The following is a 19,103-nucleotide window of genomic DNA, read 5'->3' as shown; positions in this document are numbered from 1 at the left end:
TGTCTATCTGCATCTTCCATCATTTTATGTTTGGCCTGACCTCATCCTGGTCATATGGTCAAGTGGGGATCTTGAGAGGATGAGTGTAGACAGAGTTGTTTGGAATTTTACAAGTGGTGGGAACAAGAGGGGCAAATGTGTTTGTGAAGCTGGGAAAGGAAGTTGGGTCACTTCCTGTCTGAAAAGTGTCATATCATTCCCTGTAGAAGTAAGTGAATCATGTAAAAACCCCTGTTCATGGCAAATATCAAACCTTGTAGCTCAGCTGACACAAGTTAATTAAAGCCATGCAGTGTTGTTCCCAATTCTTATTTGGTCCCCCCCGGCTAGTAAAACTAAAGCAGTGCGGCCTCCACCAGAGAACAGATCTCATGTTTATGCAGGCTAAGATTTCGGTAGCAGGAGTCACATTTATTAATTCATGTTTCCAAATGACCTCATTTCCTCTTACACTGGCGTACAGGACTCTACCTGTGAAAACAATGCCTGGCCGTGTCCTCTCCACTGCTAAGAGTTTCCACCTACTGTGCCGGGCAATCATTTCTGTTCCTGTCCTGGAGTGCATAGCCAGATACAGACCTTTGGGGGTAGGAGAGGGGGGTTGTTTCCATGAGTGGAATAAACTGTTATAGTAGGGCCTGGTCAGGAAAAGCACAGAAGAATGTTGAAGCTGATAAGAGAGCTAGAGAGATGGTGTCCTGTTGTCCGTGATTTGATTACTCTTTGGAAAGATTCTGCTTCTGCTAGACTACAACATGGGATAATGTACATGCTGTAGGTATGGAAACTAACTGGGTATTTCATTAGAACTCAATCTTTCTGGGAGCTTGCAGAATTTGAATAATTTCATTCTCTGTATTCTGTCAGTAGCATATGAATCATTTCATTGTGTTAGGGTAGGTAGACCATTGTGGTTAGCTCAACTGAGTGATGTGCAGGTGAAATTTCCACAGAAAGGACTAGTTCACAATTACGACTGGTTCCTGTTTTGGAATGATCTGGATCGTTTGGAGGAATAGAGGAGGAGTAGAGAAGTGTAACAATGTGGGTCTACATACTGGATATTTAGCCCCCTGATGCCCTGCTTGCTCTCAACCACACTGGGATAGTAAGAACATCTCCCATCACCGCTGGGACAACAGGCCTACCATGAGACCAACAGGTGATGGTGTGTGGACTGGTGTAGGAGCTCATGGAGGGGCTTATCATAACATCCCAGGCCTCTTTACACTGGGAAATTAGAAGCTGAAAATAATTACCGTTTTATCATGACCTCATAGGGTTATTTATAGGTTCTCTTCAGACTTAGGGATGGGGGGGTGGGGGGGGTGGAAGGTTCAGTGGTGTGCTCAGGGGGTGGATTTGGAGAGAGGGGGGGCAGTGGGGGTGAAGGGGGAAAGGAAAACCCCTCAGAGAGAAGAGAAATAATCAAGGCTTTGCTCTAAAAATAAAACAGAATCTTCAGAATCTATGCGTCTGTGTGTGGGTGTGTGAGTTTGTGAGTTGTGTCCTTTATCAATAAATCATCAGCTCAGCTACAGAAGAGAGGTCAATTTCAAAAACCTTCTGGAATGTAGACTTAGCATTTTATTCTATTCTGATACCCTCCACCCCATGGCTTTGCAGCGTTTGTTTTTAAAGTCCTGTGCTGGTGCCGGGGGTCACCTGAGAGCATTGGCAGGTGGAGGAGGGTTAACAGCCCCTCTCCAGGAGATGTTTAGGGTGTCACGCTGCTGAAGGTCCATCTTGATCTCCCTTGACTTCATTTAACGGCCGAACACTCCCAGCTGTTTTGAAGAGAACGTTCCGGCTCAGAGCTTCCCCGTGAGGTGGGACGCTTCTTCCCCAACGAGCCTCACAAGGATCACGTAGCAGAGGGCAACCCGGGGTCTTCATTCATCTTGATTTGAAGATGTGCGTCTGACAGGGAATTCCTGGGAAACATCAGAGAACACAGCTCAAATCTCCCCACAGGTTTACATGACTCCCTTGTTGGACTGGATCCAGGGTGAGGATAAAATAATTTTAGGAGTAACTCTACACCCACTCCCTGGGATTGAGCTCCAGAGGGGGATGGACTGGGGATTCAAGCTGCCATAAATTCTTGTTCAATGATGTGAACTGGAGGTCCAACAGTTGGTTAATGATTAAGACTTGACCTGAACTAGCTCGTCCTGCTTTCTCCTGTCGCCTGTATCCCTCTCTTTCTTTTACCTTCTTTCTGTCAGGAAATCCCAGCTTGATTCCTAAAGAGGCTTGCGTTGAAAACCATTGTTCTTGTTCTAGGCACAGCAAGTCAAATGGATCTATTTAAGAACCTCCTCCCAGTCTGACACAGCTTTATCTTCTGGATCTGGGTCCAGTCAGTCTATTTTGGAGTCTCCAGCTACCTTTAGAAGGTGGGCACAGACCAATCTGGGATGTTTTGGCTGGGAGAGTTGATGTTCATTCGCCTCACTTCCACCCTTCTCTCTCAGTAGTCTCAGTGGCACAGGGCCCAATGAGCTCATGGGTAATCCCTGTAACCGCGGACTTTCTTCAACACAAATACACTTTTTCAAATGTTCCATGTGTACATTCTTCATTCCTCAGCCCATCAGTTGGCCTGCGAGTAAAATAATGATGTCATAGAAATATGCCTGTGTTTTTTCTTTTACTTTAAAATCTACCCCCTACATCACTAAGGCACAAATCCATACATACACACTGACTCACACATGCACACACTTTTGCACACGTGTCCAACACAAAGATTAGAGGACTTATTCCCTCTTTAACATAAGTCTCTAACCCTCAGGGCATTCTCTTGTGTGTCCACCCCATTATTAGGCCTGTGTAAAGTGTGTCCACTCACCCAGGGACAAGAGGTCATCTCCCAGACCTCTCTAATCGCTGCCTCGCTCTAACACACTCTATACCCAGCGGCAGACAGGTGAATCAACGCTGTCTTTGTTTGGCCACCTCAAGGTCTTTTCCTTGCTGGAATCCTTGTTTGCTGATTAGTGGGTTTCAGGAAAGAAGGCGATGAGTCAGAGGGTCTTTGTTGGGGATTGCAGAAGCAGCTGCCTTTCCGTCATTACCTTGCTACTTGCTTTGTGATCATACAAAATACCTGTTCAAGTATGTTTTTACTTGTGGAGTTTTGAGTACAACCTTTTATACTTATACAACACAAATGTATTTTCTTGGACCGTTGTGCTACCTACTGTTAATAGTAAAAATGTCTAGCCTAATGTTGGTCCATGGTTGATTGAGTACATCATTAAAAGGTGAGATAAATGAACAGAAGAGGCAGCACTAGAAAGAAAAGGGAGGGAGGAGTGGTAGAACCTGCGGCATTGTAAAGGCAGGGTGTGCCTTATTAGGGTAATAACCATGCTCAGATAAACAGAGGGGCTTGGAAGCAACCTCACCCTAACATGGTGACATTCTCATGGGGACGAGGTGGAGGGAACAGTTGATGGCTTCGAATGGGAGTTGGCTTGATCTGGTAGCAAACAGTTCTCCATTAAAGATGTAAAGACGTTCATGTCTCAGAAGGTTCGGTGTATTTATGAGTTAACCATCCAACCATCCATCCTCCATCCTATACAAAAGTGTGAACCTAACTCAGGTTACTGTCAGTTAAAATTGCTTTTCTGTTTACATTATTTGGCTTTACACTCTGAGGGAGAAGCAGTACAGTGACATTAAATAATGTTTTATGTATCTCACAAAACATTCAGGAGTCCCTAAGAGCTGGCTGAAATGCTTTAGACAGCATTCTAGAACATCTGGCTGCAGATTATGAAAAGGACACACACACATGGAAACGGTTTTGTTTTGTTTGGTCATTGTTACTATGTGTTCCAAGTAGCTAGAACACATGAAGTCCTTCTATCTGTCTTGAATTCACACGCACTTACACACATTCAAACACACACACGATTAGCTCTGAAAGGACACAGTCTCACTGTCTGTCTGAACTTACTCATGTGTGTATTATCCCTCATTGAACCACCTCATCAGTTGGTGTCTGTTTCCCCAGCCAGACAGCCAGACAGTCTCTGACCCCAGACTGAAGGAGGGATGAGTGGGAGAGGACTCACAGACAGTGGGGGAGCTGGATGAATGTCTGTCTGATTCTGAGATAAAAACCCTCTGACACTACAGTCAACCACCTTATTGAACTCAGATCTCTCTCATTTTCAAATATTTATTATTGTCTTTTTAAACATACAATACAAACGTTCAAGATGACAGATCAAGACACTTCACTCTAATGACTCACATTCCCTCTGATTTCTTCCAGAGAACCTTACAAAGGCACCACAGCAAATAAGCTGGTAGTAACCAACAATGCATCTGTTCTTTGTCTTGGTGAAATTCGTTAGTCAACAGATGAAACTCAGTCAACGTCTGGATTATCCGTCCAGTCAGGCTGGGGTTTGTCTAACTGATGAGAGGACATGAGTAAATCACTTTACTCCACGTGGATTCCTACTCCCATCTGTCCTGAAATTACCTCCTCTCTCCTATATCAAAGGGATCACAGGGATGCAGGGAGCACCTGGCTCCCAGAGTTCAGTGCACCTGTGCAGTCCAGCCAGCCCACCTGCTGGCAGAGCCCAGCAGCACCTGGAGACAGCCGACACATCTCCTTCTCTCACTGTTCTTTTCTCTCTGTCCCAGTCTGTCCCAACCTTTTTATATTTTTTTGCAGTTCAAGGAAGTGACTTGAACTCAGCTGGGGTTCACATCCACAAGTGTTAATGACTTGAAAGTGAAAGCGAATTTTTCAGCCCTACACAACATTTCAAAGAATATGTCAGAATCAAAAAAGGAAGCACCCCACATACTTTGTTGAACTGAGTGTTATCATGCATATGAAACAATACTCATATGTTTCCAATCACAGCCTCCCTTTCACAACTTGGGGCCCTCACAGTAAACAGAGGAACCTGTTTTCCCTTCCGCGTGCGTCAAGTTTACTTTGTCTTCCTTTCTTTTGCCGACCTCAGAACTTGGCGGAGAATTTGACAGCCTGGATGAGGGTTCTGGTAAACAGTTCTGGGACATCCCATGATCACTGCTATGGAAACAGAGAAGTGAAAAGAGCCAAGGGAAAGCCTTGCTCATACGATGTGTGGGTGTGTATAGTTCTCGCTAAGAAATCTCCAGAGTGGGGTCATCAATGAGCCGGACTCTGGGAAAATGCAGTATCCAAAGAGAGAAGAGATGACCCCACCCACCTTTCTCTCCTCCCTGCAGTCATCCAGAGCTTCATCCACTCTCATCTCAGTATCGTCAGTGTGGCCTGCACCACAGCCAAGAGACATGGAAGCAATTACAGCCAAGTATAGGCAACAGAGCATTTAAGGAGGCTAATGTCAAATCACTGAAAACCAAAGCTCTTTGGTACCATGTCAGTAAGGATAAGAACCTTAGCAGCCAGAGTGCAGTACAGGTCCTCTATCTGACGGTTCTGTGTGTGGGTCATGTCATGCTGATTGTGGCAGCTCACCAGAGGGTGAGTCCTGACTCCTGCCCGTACTCCATATTCTGATCCTCCCATTTCAGACATGCAATTCATGTGGCCTTGCTTTCAGGCTGAGATCACCAGTTCTTCCTTGAGTTTCCCAACTCCCGAGGTACTGGTCTGATTCAGTCCACAGAGCCAGAGCATGACTAGCTGGGTCAGCAGTACAGCCAGACACGGCCATGACCATAGCTCCTCGGAGAGGCTCTCCTGCCCTGTTACCCCTGGTTACCAGATTGTTCACTCACAGCAGCTTCTTTGTGGACACGTATGTTCCTGGCTGTTGCAGTCCGCTGGTGGAAGGGTTAGAGAATGGTAGAGGGGGTTGGGAGAACCAGGAGGGGGCGGAGAGGACTGGGGAAGGAGGTGCAGGCCCATGGGGCTGTGCTGTAAAGATGGGGTCTCCATTGACAGCCCCTGCGGGGAAGCACAACGCATGCAGAGGCCCGTGCCAAATTTCTAAATCAAAAGCAGACAGCAAATGCATGAGGAGTGAGGTTTTCATAGGCAACAGCTCTGCTCCAATGGGATCTATGGGGGAGAAACAGTAAAGGGTGGATACTGTAGAGGGGAAAACTGTAGAGGGGAGAAAAATGTCTGCTTAACAAAATGTGCAGGATCCCAATAACTGACTACATCCAAGGTCACAGGGTCAAAGGAAACACAACCTCTTGGTGGCTGTTGTTTACTAATCCAGGTCACTGGTATGACTGGACCAGAGCGGTTCCCTGTATCTCTAGTGTCCATGTGTGCCTCTGACCTGGAGTTGCCTGAGTGGGTCCAGGAAGGTGTTGGAGGAGATAGTCCTTCCTGGATGAGTGCAAGCAGACTGATAGAATTCCAGCCAACATTACACTTCAGTGAGGTATCAGTTTGGATCTGCTCCCACTGCCTGTGTGTGTATGATGGAGCACACTTCAGACCTTATCGCTCTGGACTGGTAGATACACTGCAGCCCTCTTATGGACCCATTCACCCAGACACATATGCACACAGACACACACATACACACACTCACACACACACACACATATGCCCAGACACACACATATGCAGACAAACGCACACACACATACACACACAGATACTATATACACACTTGAGTGTCTCTACTACATTCAAAGCCACTCCCTGACTACACAGAAACTGTTGGAAAATAGCAGAGAAACATGAACACGGAGAAGAGAAGTGAGAGCCAGAGTGTGTGTGCGTGTGTGTGTGTGTGTGAAGTGGAGGGAGGGAGTGTTTCAGTGTAATTTGGGACCTTGGGATTTTGGATCAGATGATTCATAATCATAATTCTGTGACTCAGATGTTTCCTAGAGACCTTCTCTCACCTCCTCCCCTCCACTCGTTGCTCTCCCGTTCTTTCTCAGAGAAACTTCCATGGTGGTCATGTGTGAGGCATCCGGCCAGGGAACAGAGGGCCCTCTTCAGCCGTTAGTATCCGGGCTGTGTGTGTGTGTGTGCCAGAATGGAGCACGAGACAGCAGGAACAGTGAGTGCTAGTGACTGACTGGGAAGGGCACTGATAAACCATGCAGTGAAACACACTGCCTTTTTTAGAGTCGCTGTCAGGGAGGGACTGAGTCATGATTCAGAACCAACATGCACACGCACACACAGACGCACACACTCACCCTCTCCTTCTCTGTGGGAGAATGTTATTAGGAGAATGAATCAGGATCCTGGTACCAACAGACCAATATAACTGTTTATGCTTTGGGGAGGTAGTCATGACAGGTACAGCCTTGCATGGTCAGTCTGCCTCTAGCTTAGAGTGAGGAACTATGAGGAAATGTTGTGCCAAAAATGTTAGTATATCGGGGAAGGATGAATCAGTTGTGGCACAAGGGTGCATCACTTCCCGAACATTCATTAAGAGTCATGAATATTAAACAAAATCTTAATTTACCATAAATGTACATTTAAAAGTATGTTTGCACATCTGACACACACAGCAATGTTCTTTGTTAGTGCTACATCTTGTGGTTGACAGGGAAGTAAAATATCGCTGACCAACAAGACACGATATCTCTCTCTCTCTTTCTCTCTCTCTCTCAATCTCTCTCTCTCTTTCTCTCTCTCTCTTTCTCTCTCTCTGTCTCTCTCTCTCTCTGTCTTACTCTATGCACAGAAAGACTTAGAGGTCAGGTGAACAAACAGAAACAGGAGTGCTCAGGTGTCAGTGAAGGACTGCCTGTCTGCTAGATGTGTGGTCCACAGCCCATGCACATCCCAGAGTAGTTTTATGGTTAGATACTGGAAAACAACAAATACGTTTTATTTTTTTTCAACCTGGGTGTTCCACTATAACCTGATTGCAGTGAACCAATGGAACTGCAACTCCATTGGTCCAAAAAGTGTATTTGGAACACCTGCTAGAGAAACAGCTGCCTCCTATTGGATAAACACGGTCACCTTCTTAGCTGTCCCTGTACAGTGTCAAACTATTGTTATGATTGACTGTTTCTTCACTGAGACATTCTAAAGCATGTTCTGATAGCATGGATACTGACTGTGTACTGTCTGTGATTCCAGGCATAACTGTCAAACAATAGCATGGACTTGTGTTGCGTGGTAAGTTGACAGTGAATCCGGGATCCTTCCTTCTCTGAGGACTATCGATGCATCAGTGACCACACACAACATTCCAGGACACAAAGGCAGGAAGACAGGGATTGTTGTTGCCTGTTCTGAGTGTTAACATAGGCCTACAGAATACAACACTGGCTGTGGACATGGTACTCAAGGTACTGTTAGAGTGTGAAAGTCATCAATGGAAAGAAATTGGGGACATTTTGGGGAGTGATAGATATATCCTACAAACACTAATTTCCAGACAACAACCACAAAATGTTGATTTGGCAATACTGACAGTAGTATTATGTGTTTATCGCGTCACACAGACATTTGTTTATAGCTTGTATCCGTTTCTGTTTATGTCCACATGCCTTCAGTCTAATATAATGGTGTCTGGTGTGTTTGATATATAAACCTGCTTTTCCTGAAAAACTGAAAGACTGAAAACTATGTTTTACGTTTGGAACAGACCTTTTGAATTATGGTGTTCTTACAGCCAGCAGAATATCCTTAAAGGCTGTAGCAGCCTCGGTATTAAGAATAGCCCCAAAAAAGCCTGCTGAAACATTTTCCATGTACCAGAGCCAATCACTGCTCTAGTTAAAAACATGAATAACTGCTTGTCTCACACAGAGCCAGTTTGAACTGCCTCAGCGTTAGAACTTCAGAATCCCAGAATCACCTGTCGCCATAGATGATAGAACTAGAACCTGATCCAGCAGAGCTCTGAGGTTCTTACTCTGGATGTCCGGGGTGAGCAGGCTGGCCAGGCCCACCCCAGGCAGCAGGTGGGGAGTTTGTGTGGGCCCGGGATATGGGAGGCAGGATAAACGTTATTAGGGGCCAGGATGTGTCAGATTTCAAGTGGAGGAAAAAGCCCAGAGTTGAACCATAATAGTGCTTCTGACCCTGGACCTCTTCATTAGAACTCTTCATCCTCTGGGCTGTCTGCTTGTGAGCCTCTCCTCTGGTTTGTTTGATATGTAACTCTAGCCCTGCACAGGACATGCAACGTGCCAGCTCTCTCCTGAGCCTCTCCCAGCCTGCACCAAACAAACAGACATCCCCACGCCAATCACTCTCTTGCCCCACTCTTGTAACTCCTTTGGGAATGAATTACACAGGGGTATTCAAGATTTCCAAACATCTTCAATCTGTCAAAGGATATGACCGCCCTGTAATTCAAACATTAGTGGGACAGGATATCTGAATATTCACTCAATTTAATTTCACGCGGTACTTTTCAATTTTGGTGATAGTTTAATACATATATCTCAGAGTAAACGGCTTCTATATAAGGACTTGCAGGGCTGTGGGACACCTTGGTGTGCTGGACAGCATTAACATCAACATAGGCTTATAAGGAGGACCATGTCAGATTAGAGCGGGGTACACAGCGTTTCAATGGGACTCAGCGTGACTCACAATCCCAAACACTGTTATTCATTAGAGTGGGACATTGTGACGTTCACTCAGATGGTGAGGTACATTCTTATGAAATGTCTAGAACACATTCTCAGCACCACACTGGTGGTCTGCCATGCCTCAGCACAGTCTGGACAGGACGCAGAAAACAATGCTGCAGGATATGGTCAGATGCTTGATAGGGGAGATATTTGAAAACAATGAATAACCCATTGCTTCAGCATGAACCAACAGATGCCTAAGGAAGAGCAGTAATTTGCTTTCATACACTAAGAATGTTAAAATGGTTCCAGTAATGGTCTCATTGACCAATTGCATCTTTACAAACTTGATGAGGTCTCAAACATCTCTCAACTGCAGTGTCAGCCTCAGGGTGGAACAACAGTTGGGTCAACAAACACACTAGCAGCAAGCAACATGAACAGGAAGGACGGATACTGTGGTCTGACATCAGTGACACCCTATCTCTAAAGATGGTGGGACTTAATCAGATGTATATAGGCAGTTGTAACCACTTCCTGACTTTAAAAACCTTTCCAATTTCAGAGTTTCTGGGGCTGCGCCGCTCAACAATTTAGTCAGTCTGCTCCAGTTTGAGCCTGAGGGTAAGAGTTGACAGTGTTCCACTCAGGGATTTAGTTTTCCATTTGACCAGTGGATCTGAGGTGGCTCATTGTTCTAGTCTCATCATCCATGTCTTCTCAAGCTTTTCCTGTCACAGGAGAAAAAATACCTCACTGTTCTTTAAATGAAGTGATGAGTCCTCACATCAGTGTTGTCTCTTCTGGGACCATTAACCATTTGTTGCAGGAACACAGGGCAATCAATCCAGGAAACAGACTAGTGGTTGTTGGTTGATTGAAGAAACTACTTCCATCTTGGGTTATCTCAGAATGTGGTAGATAAATGATTTGTTTTCCTGTGTTTAACCCCAATTAGACTAAATCCGTTCAAGCCTTCAAAAACTGACTAAATAGAATCATATTGGTATCTATTAGTCCAAACATAAGTGAGTTGTTCTGGACAATAGGCTGACCTTGTTTTGGTGCATGAGGTTAGAATATGCCTCCATATGCTTTGTGTCAGACATGTATGGCTGAGGGAGCAAGCATGAGAAAGCCACAGTGAAGTATGTTTACATGTGTGTGTTCACATACCATGTGTACATGTGTGTGTGTGTGTTTGTGTGTGTGTGTCAGAGAGAGAGAGAGAGAGAGAGAGAGAGAGAGAGAGAGAGAGAGAGAGAGAGAGAGAGAGAGAGAGAGAGAGAGGGAGAGGGAGAGAGAGGGAGCAGGAGTCCCCTCGGGCACCCCAGTGGTCACACTGATTCACTGCCCTCTCCCCCCGTACCCCCACGTCCACACACACTTTATAGCCACATTCCTTCCCTCCAGGGCCTCACGCCAGCCCCACAACACGCTCGCCCCAATAAGAAAACACAGGAGGGGGTCAGGGAGCCACACTTTTTTTCTGAAAGACAAATAGGCCATACAAATAAAACATGACACCCTGAATACACGGGGTGTGAATGCAGGACAACCGCAGTGGGTCATCAGGACAACTCTTTGAGTTCAACATGGTCTTTACTATCGATGCAAACATTCTTACTAAACATTATTGCTCAGGTTTTCACCATGAAGGTCTTTTGACCTCTTTTGTAAACTGGGTCGAACTCATCTTTACAACCCATGTTTCATCCTCTCGACAGGCACAGTTGAAGTTGTGTCTGTGGTCCATGAAAAGTCCATGCTAAAGGTATCACTGTTGAAACATTGTTCAGGGAATGAACATCATCTTGTGCAAGAATTAGCATTCTTGCTGTTTTGTCAGGGTCAGACAGCCTTTTTCTGGCATCCTCCTGGGGTTTTCCTGGTCTGTTTCAACACGTTCACCCAGCCTCAGTAACCTCCCATCAAGTGACGTGACCCGTTTTATGCCATCTTTACGAGTATATTTTTTAGGCAAACAAGCGTGAACTGAGGTAGCAGGGTCCAGGTAGGCCATGTGGTGCTGGGTACTGGGTCACGGTCTGTAAATGGCAGAAAGGTCACAGCTGCTGCTGGGGGACACTTCTGTGCCTCATGGAGTGTCCAGAGAGTGGCCCTCAGAACCGAGGGGAGGGTGAGCAGGGCTTCCCCCCCATCAGAAGCTCACACTGCTTTACTGCTCACTGAGACTGATTAACGGACGTGCATAAAACCCAAGTGCTCATTTTCAGACATTTTGTGGCTGTTTTAACAAGGTAATTGTACAATGGACACTTTCTGGCTCGTCTTTCTCCCACACACATCGTCTCAGTAGGTCTGGGTTCACAGTAAAGCTGGCTCCTATGGAGAGGGGAGAACCAGCTAGATGGTGAAGGGGGAAGGAATGGCTGATGAGCAGTTGATCTAAAATGAGGAAATGATTCAGTCTGTTGCTAAGAGTCACAAAAACAGTGGACAACCTTCTCTGACAACCATGTCGAACTCTCATCTCAGGTCCTTATGACCAATCTGTCGACCAGTCCACAAAGTCTCAGGCTGGCCTGAATAATCAGCCACACCTCCCCACCCTTCCTCTCTCAGAATGGAAAGGTTAGAGAGAAAACCGTTGAAGGCATTCCGGTATGTGTATGTGTGTGTGTGATAGAGAGAGTGTGTGAGACTGAGGGGATCTAGGAGGACGTAGTAGGAGCAGGAAGTGCAGAAAGGACTTTACATTGGAGGAATTTCCTGCCTGTTAGATGAATATCACGACAGTACAGGGGAGTGAAGGGAGAGAAAGGGTGGCAGAGGAAGGGGACCAGCAGTGAATGTTTTAAAGGTATTTTGAGAAAGGTTTTACGGCTTAAGGTTTGGATCAAGAAAGGCCTCTGCCATTCGGAAACTAAGCTACAGTAGCTCCTTTCTTCTTTTCCACTTGTGGATTCAGTTATCAATTCTAACACAAGTCCTTTATCAATCAATCATTATGACACATCATTTCCTTTATTTTACCGTAGTTAAACAAATCACAAAACAAGGCCTTAAATAAACGGATTTGCAGAAAAGCAGAGGAACAAACAAGCTACAGATCCTGTTCTACTTGTGGTAACGCGCTTAAGTGTGTGCACATCCCATACAGCCTGTTGTGGGCCTGTTTGCTGTCTGTTGCTGAGTGGTAAAATAGCGTTTACTCTGGAAGTTAAAAGGGTAACAGTGGCCTTAACAGCCGTTAGAATGACTCTCCTCCCCACCCCCCACAGCGTCGGTCTCTGTCAGACTATGTTTATGTAGCGAAGAGAGATGAGTGGGCCAGGGAGGGAGGGGACCTGAGACGTTTGAAATATGCGATTGGGTGAACGTGCCACTGGTTGCTATATCGGCATCCAATGAAGATACTTTGTTGATTTGGAAACTAAGAGTTACGTGTTACAAACCACTCATAATATTTGAGAGTATAAGATTAGAAGAAAAAAAAATTGCCAGGATCAAACGGTTCACTGGCCTTCTGGCTATTCTATAAATAATTTCCCCAAGAGTAGGAAAAGACACGTGTCCAGTAAGTGTGTAACTGACTGTGTGTCTATATTTAAACATGTTTCCCAGCTGTTTGGAGTACTGTAAATTGTGCTATAAGTGTTTTGTTGTACCCTTAATGTGTTGCCATGGCAGCCCAGTGATGAGGTCACATAAGAGGCATTTTAAATTCCACCCCCTTTTCTGGACTGGATATCTTTCAGAAAGAGGAACAACTCCAAAAAGCAAGATAAATATTGGAAATACATGCATTTGCTTGTGTAATCTCAAATGTGTATTACAAAAGAACACACTAGTCTATTTTACTTAGTGACCAAATAGTGTACAACCTACTGAATAACAATACACTTCATCATTAGGAATCCTCTTTGATGACCATATGACCCCACATTTCAAAGTGACTGTGCAGAACAATTGGACACGAGACGAAATTGAGCCAATCTTATCTGCCTCTAAAGTATTCCTTTACCCAGCAATTCTGTTTGACCTCAAACTTTTGACCTTGCTTTGTCATGGCTTGTGAGTCTGTAGATGCTAGGGGGTCATCCTTAAGCCTTAGAAAGGCCAAACCAACAACATAGATCCTTCATCTATGCATAATGGACACATTTACAATAATGTTACTACAAAACATGATGTATTCCAAAGGGCGTGGCGTAGTATCATGTTTTTCAGTGTTTGTTTTTAGTGCAGTGATGGGTTTGTAGAGTAGTTGCGATGTGGTTCCCCAATTCGTATGGGGTGTGTCTGCACAGAATACTAAATCATGTGAACGGTGACACGATCTAGTTGAGGTAGTACCCACTTCATATACACTCCGGGTTCCATCCATCTGCAAGCTCATCATGTGGCGGGCCTAAAAACAGAGTGAGAGAATGAGAGCACTCCAGGATTAGGGCTTTGAACCGTCACGTAGCGCCAACAGCTGTGAACTGGGCTTCAGACAGCACACATTTCTCCCTTTAGCCTATGGGACTGGGCCTCTGCCCCCCTGCCCCCATCAGTGGTTCTAAATATTAGCCTGAAGAGAGTGGTCCTTACTGACACACAGCCAAATGTGTCCCCCCCTGTTCAATCCTTAGGGGTGGCTGGTTTAAAGTGCATCAGCAAGACCAACAGTCACTAATTCTGGTCAGCCTGGTGACTATATTACAGATCTCATTTCAGCGATTCCACTTTCCAACTGTTTGGGTCTGGTGTGACTCTAGAACACAAATAAGAAGGGTTCCCACACTCTGAAAGTAACTCACCCTGTTAGAGAGCACATAATTAAACATCCAATTAAGTGTTTATCCTTTTAACATTTCTGTTAGCAAATCATTTCGTCATGGCTCCTCATTCTCAAGAGGCTATGGTAAAGACAGGGTTGGTTATTTTCAAGAGCATGCAGTGGGGTATCTCCATCAAAATGTGCTTTTCGAAGACGGGTCTTTCGAAATGCAATGGTCAATTTAGTTGTATACAGTACATGTATACAGTATAGCCTTCGTCTGCTTTACACATGTCTAAAGATAAGATCAAATAACTACGTTCATACGAAAGAGGAATTCTAAATACCAATCTTTCTGGGCAAGATAGATTTTTTAAATAGCTAATTTCACATATGTGCAGTGCCCTTCGATTGGTCATTTCAACACATCTCAATACTTATCAGGCACTTAAGCCCACCTACCCGAATCCAGGTTGAAAAGGTCAGTTGTATTAAGTTAATTGTTGAAGGATATCAACTACAGAAACCCCTCTGTCTGGAGTTAATCATTTGTCTGCTATCAAGAATGATAAAAGTCTATCTAGGTTCATGCTTGAAGGTACGGTGAGCTACCTCTACCTAAATTATGTTGATTGTAAATATTTGCGCACCGTAAAGCGCACAGACAAACGCTTTTTCAGACACTGAAAAAGCTTTTCAGACACTGAAAAAGCGTTGAGGGTACTGGGGACTTTTCTCTGCACTGCTTGCTCCGATTGCTTTTTTGTGAATCAAAAGCTCCACCTCTCCAAAAGTTTTTCATGAACAGAACTCCCTCCTTCCAATATAGCCTACTCTCAATTAGGTGAGCAGGGAAACCATAGTGAGTGAGAGAGAGCGAGGGGTGAGGACGTCGAAGGAAGCTGACAGAGCGTTAATAAGATACAGAAGACTTTGAGTTACAGGCATGCAGACAAGACAACGAGACTGATTCCCTTGTTCCAGAGACTACGGACTTTGAATCAAAAACATAATTTGGTAAAGTCTTGACTCGAACCAACGCTTAGTGGACTAATTTATAAAAAAAAAATGGGTTCTAAAAGATATCGGTCGAAGACGTTTGGGAAAACACTCTCTCTAAACCATACGCTCCTTTGTATAATTTGGGTTTTATTCACACTTTTCGACCCATTCGGCTCTGCTTTCAACCTGGACGTGGAGAATCCTACTGTCTACAGCGGACCTAACGGGAGCTACTTCGGATATTCCGTGGAATTTTACTTGACAAATTCTGCTAGGTGAGTTCACCCCCTAAAGCAATGTGGTGGATTGTTTCTAAATAAGGATGGTTGTGGTTACATTTGAGCATCCTGGTCCTAGTGCAGTTTAGCATCTGAATAAAACCTTGACATGGCTAAAGCATTTTGTGGTGGACCGTTTAGTGAACAATGGAACAATTGAACTTCACTTGAAGTGCGTATCGTTAAGGTCTTTCAGAAACTGTCTGAGCAAGCCAGATTTCTAATGTCTACCTGCAACATGCAACACAAGCACACCGGCAGACAATGGAAGTTTATTAGGACTGGTATCTTGGCGAATACATCCAAATCCAAACACACATAAACAATCAAAAAAAACTTTGAATAAATTCTACAGGCAACCATGCATCAAACATTAATTTTATTCGAATCATGCAACCTACCAAAAGTCACAAATATTCGTTTGTGGAGACTAGGGAGTGGGCTCTAGCAGACATGCCATCTCAATAGACAGTCATCTCTTGATCTGGCTACCCTATTACTGAATATGGACCATAGACAGTATCATACATAAACAAACATTTATGAAAGGTTCAATTTGTGGTGCAATCCAATTACAGGAAACCTTTTCATATAATCATCCTTAAATGGAAATCTCATTGACCCAAAAATTGGATTCCACTCTGACCTCTAATGTGCTGAAATCTCATTTACCATCTCTAAAAGACATAACAGAGCCTCTTAAAAGCCTCCCTTTCTTCACTTCACTTTAGCTGCCTTGTTTCAGTCACATCATCCATACCTGTTTTGGTGTGAACCACTCCTGTGCACTCTTCTACATGCCTGGCCTTGTGGGCATGTGAGCCGGCTGTGTGAGTGTCCCTCACATGCTGTGACTATCTCAGCAGCATGGCACGCAGTGGCTCTTGGTCAGACCCCTAAAGAGCCGAGGGCCGTCATTAAGAGTGGCTCCAGACCCCTGTCATACCCATCACAGGCTCCTGAAGCCGCCTCACATGGGCTGACAGTCTGGCCGGAGACCTGGCAGTAAGATGATGCAAGGCGCCCTGACTGCCCCAATGACATATCCAGCAGATAACAACATCTGGTCCTTGTATCAGAAATGTTGGCAGCATCAGAAATGAAGGCAGCAGAGAGAGGTAGAGGCATGGTGTCTGAGCTGGAGCTGTGTCTCCAGGCCCGGTGCTGTCAAGTCAGTGGAGTCTGATGCCACTGCTTCTAACTCACTAATACAGATTGGCAGTCTGGACCTGCCTGCTCTATAATTGTAATGATCATTAACCAAGGCGGCCGGGCCCGGTCCAGCCAGGCCGGGGCCCAGACGTAATCAGACGTCCTGGCTGCGTCAGTGTCTGTCTGCCCAGCAGGGTCCCAGCCGGCCAGCCAGGGTTTTACTGAAGGCTTTGTGCCGAGTGGGCCGCCAGCAGCTCTAGTTTCCCCGTGTTCTCCTCCCCACACCCCTAGTCTCCAGACAAGGGGGATTCCCCCTCCTTTTCCTTCTCTCCCTCTTTCCCTCTCTCTCTCTTTCTCCCCTCTCTCTATTTCTTTCCCGTTCTTACAGGTCTGTTTCAATTGGTCTATATTATTCTGGCAGACCTACCGGGGCTCCAGCAGAAAGCTGGATGATTTAGAGTGTGATGCTAGCAGACACTGAGTCAGAGTAGAGTGGAAATGCCCCTCTTTACCTCTGCCTCACCTCCTCCTCTGCTGATGTCATTCTGCTGGGCTCTGTAATCCCCTATTAGTCCCCCTCCCCCACTGTCTAGCGCCCGCCCCCCCACACTCCCTGCCCTTCAGGTCTCATGAAGTATGAAGTCACTGCTAGTCATCTCTGTGATGACTTCATCTGAACTTTAAAAGACTTTGACGTCATTGTTCTGTAGGAGGAGATGGGAGTGGATCAGTTAGCACAACATGTGTAAGCATCAGGGGAGAGTTGATGCCCGAAGCATCCTCCCATGTGGGTCTCCTGGCTCGGGCCCGTGTGATGATAGGGCTGTGTTTGAAAGACGTAGCCATGTATGTCAGGCTTTTATTTATGGCCACTTTGCCTCGTCTGTGTATTTCACAACCTGTCACTGCACATCAACAGGAAATTGAATACAAAACCAGCTTCCCCTTATCTCTTGTGGGGTGCGCCGTCAGCTTATTTTCCAGGTCGTGGGGGCTGGGGAGTAGCTGGGACCCTGAGGTGAGGTCGGTCTGGGGGCTGGGAAGTAGCTGGGACCCTGAGGTGAGGTCGGTCTGGGGGCTGGGGAGTAGCTGGGACCCAGAGGTGATGTCGGCCTGGGGGGTTTCCTGCTGCTTAACATCAGTACAGATGTTGCAAGACGCACAGCTCCGACCTGTCTGTCTGGAGCCATCATGCTTTGATCTGGAAAACATGCATGATGGCTGACTTGGGCCAGCTGGTGGTCTGTCTGCGGACCATGTTGGAGCAGCATGGGTGGAGAGAGAGAACGGGAGAAACGAGAATGTTCCACCTTCTACATTGACCACACACACACACACAGACACATACAAAACACGTTCTTTGTCACTAATGCTGACGGTTCCATGTCCAGGAGTGAATGTGTGTCTGATTCCTGTCATGCCCCGTGGCCTGCCCTAATGAAATTAGGGATCCAGGCCTTAACACAGACCACCGTGTGAGACTGCCTGAGGACAGGGTTCATGAACTATATGTGAGGGCTCTTGTCAGATATACACAGGCAAAGCAAAAGGTTATTTATGGTCCTGTGCGTGTGTGCTGGACACAAGGAGAAAAAGAGAGAGAAGGAGATGAGCTCAAGTTGACATTGGTCAATGAATCTCTGAGGCAACAAAGGGAGTGTTCATCCATCATGTTGGAGGCTGAGAGCAGCAGAAGCCCTGCTGCTTCCCTGTGCCTGGTACCAGGGGACAGGATATACCAGACCAGAGGGAGGGGATAGGTGAACGGTCTGTCTGCAGATACCACACTTGCTCTGGAGAGTCTGAGCTGTGTTTGCTGATAGTCCTCTCCATATCTCCAGCATGTCAATACTAGTCAAGGCCTCGATTCTAGAACTGTTTTAAAGCTGAACAAGCACTGTTCAAGAGGTGGAACTGCCTGTTCTCTCCACCCTTACTGGTCTGAGTTGGATTGGAAGCATAGGAGACTCCAGCTGTCTGATATTGAGCTGTTCCATTCAGCCCATCCCTGCAACATGTGTTAATTGTGAGGTGTGGCGTTCCTTCTTAGATCATGGATAGTTTAGCTGTGACCAACAGACTGAGGTCATCCTGTCCATGTTGGTCACCCTCCTGGAGCTTGCCCTCTTAAATGCGGTTGCTGCTAAACCAATATTGATACTGGGCCGAGGTCTCTTAGTACTAAAACAGCTCTGTTTTCTCTGTGTCTACACTGAGGCTCCATCTCCATATATGATTGCACACATTTCTATTATAGCTTTCATTGCTGTTTTTTTTTGTGTATCGGCCTGTTTATGAATCACATTATCATCTGTTTGTGTGGGTGTGTGTGTTGTTGGACATGTGTATGTGTGCTGTCAGGCTATTCTTCTCCAGGCTTCTCAGCTCTGCGATCAGTACATTTCATACCCTGTAGACAATGGGGCCCATTGTTG

At 45.6% G+C, this 19,103-nt stretch overlaps 1 protein-coding gene across 1 annotated transcript in view; it reads left to right on the top strand.

Annotated features, from left to right (window-relative positions):
* Positions 1-15,068: 15,068 nt before the first annotated feature.
* Positions 15,069-19,103, top strand: part of itga5 (integrin, alpha 5 (fibronectin receptor, alpha polypeptide)) — a 34,319-nt gene continuing 30,284 nt past the window's right edge. Inside the window, exon 1 of the mRNA XM_047040637.1 lies at positions 15,069-15,513. Coding sequence (XP_046896593.1) covers positions 15,305-15,513 — 209 coding nt within the window. The 5' untranslated portion in view covers positions 15,069-15,304. The remainder of the gene's footprint in view (positions 15,514-19,103) is intronic.

Source organism: Hypomesus transpacificus, chromosome 18 (genome assembly GCF_021917145.1).
Source record: "Hypomesus transpacificus isolate Combined female chromosome 18, fHypTra1, whole genome shotgun sequence".
Lineage (NCBI taxonomy): Eukaryota > Metazoa > Chordata > Actinopteri > Osmeriformes > Osmeridae > Hypomesus > Hypomesus transpacificus.
This window is presented reverse-complemented; position numbering and strand designations above follow the sequence as displayed.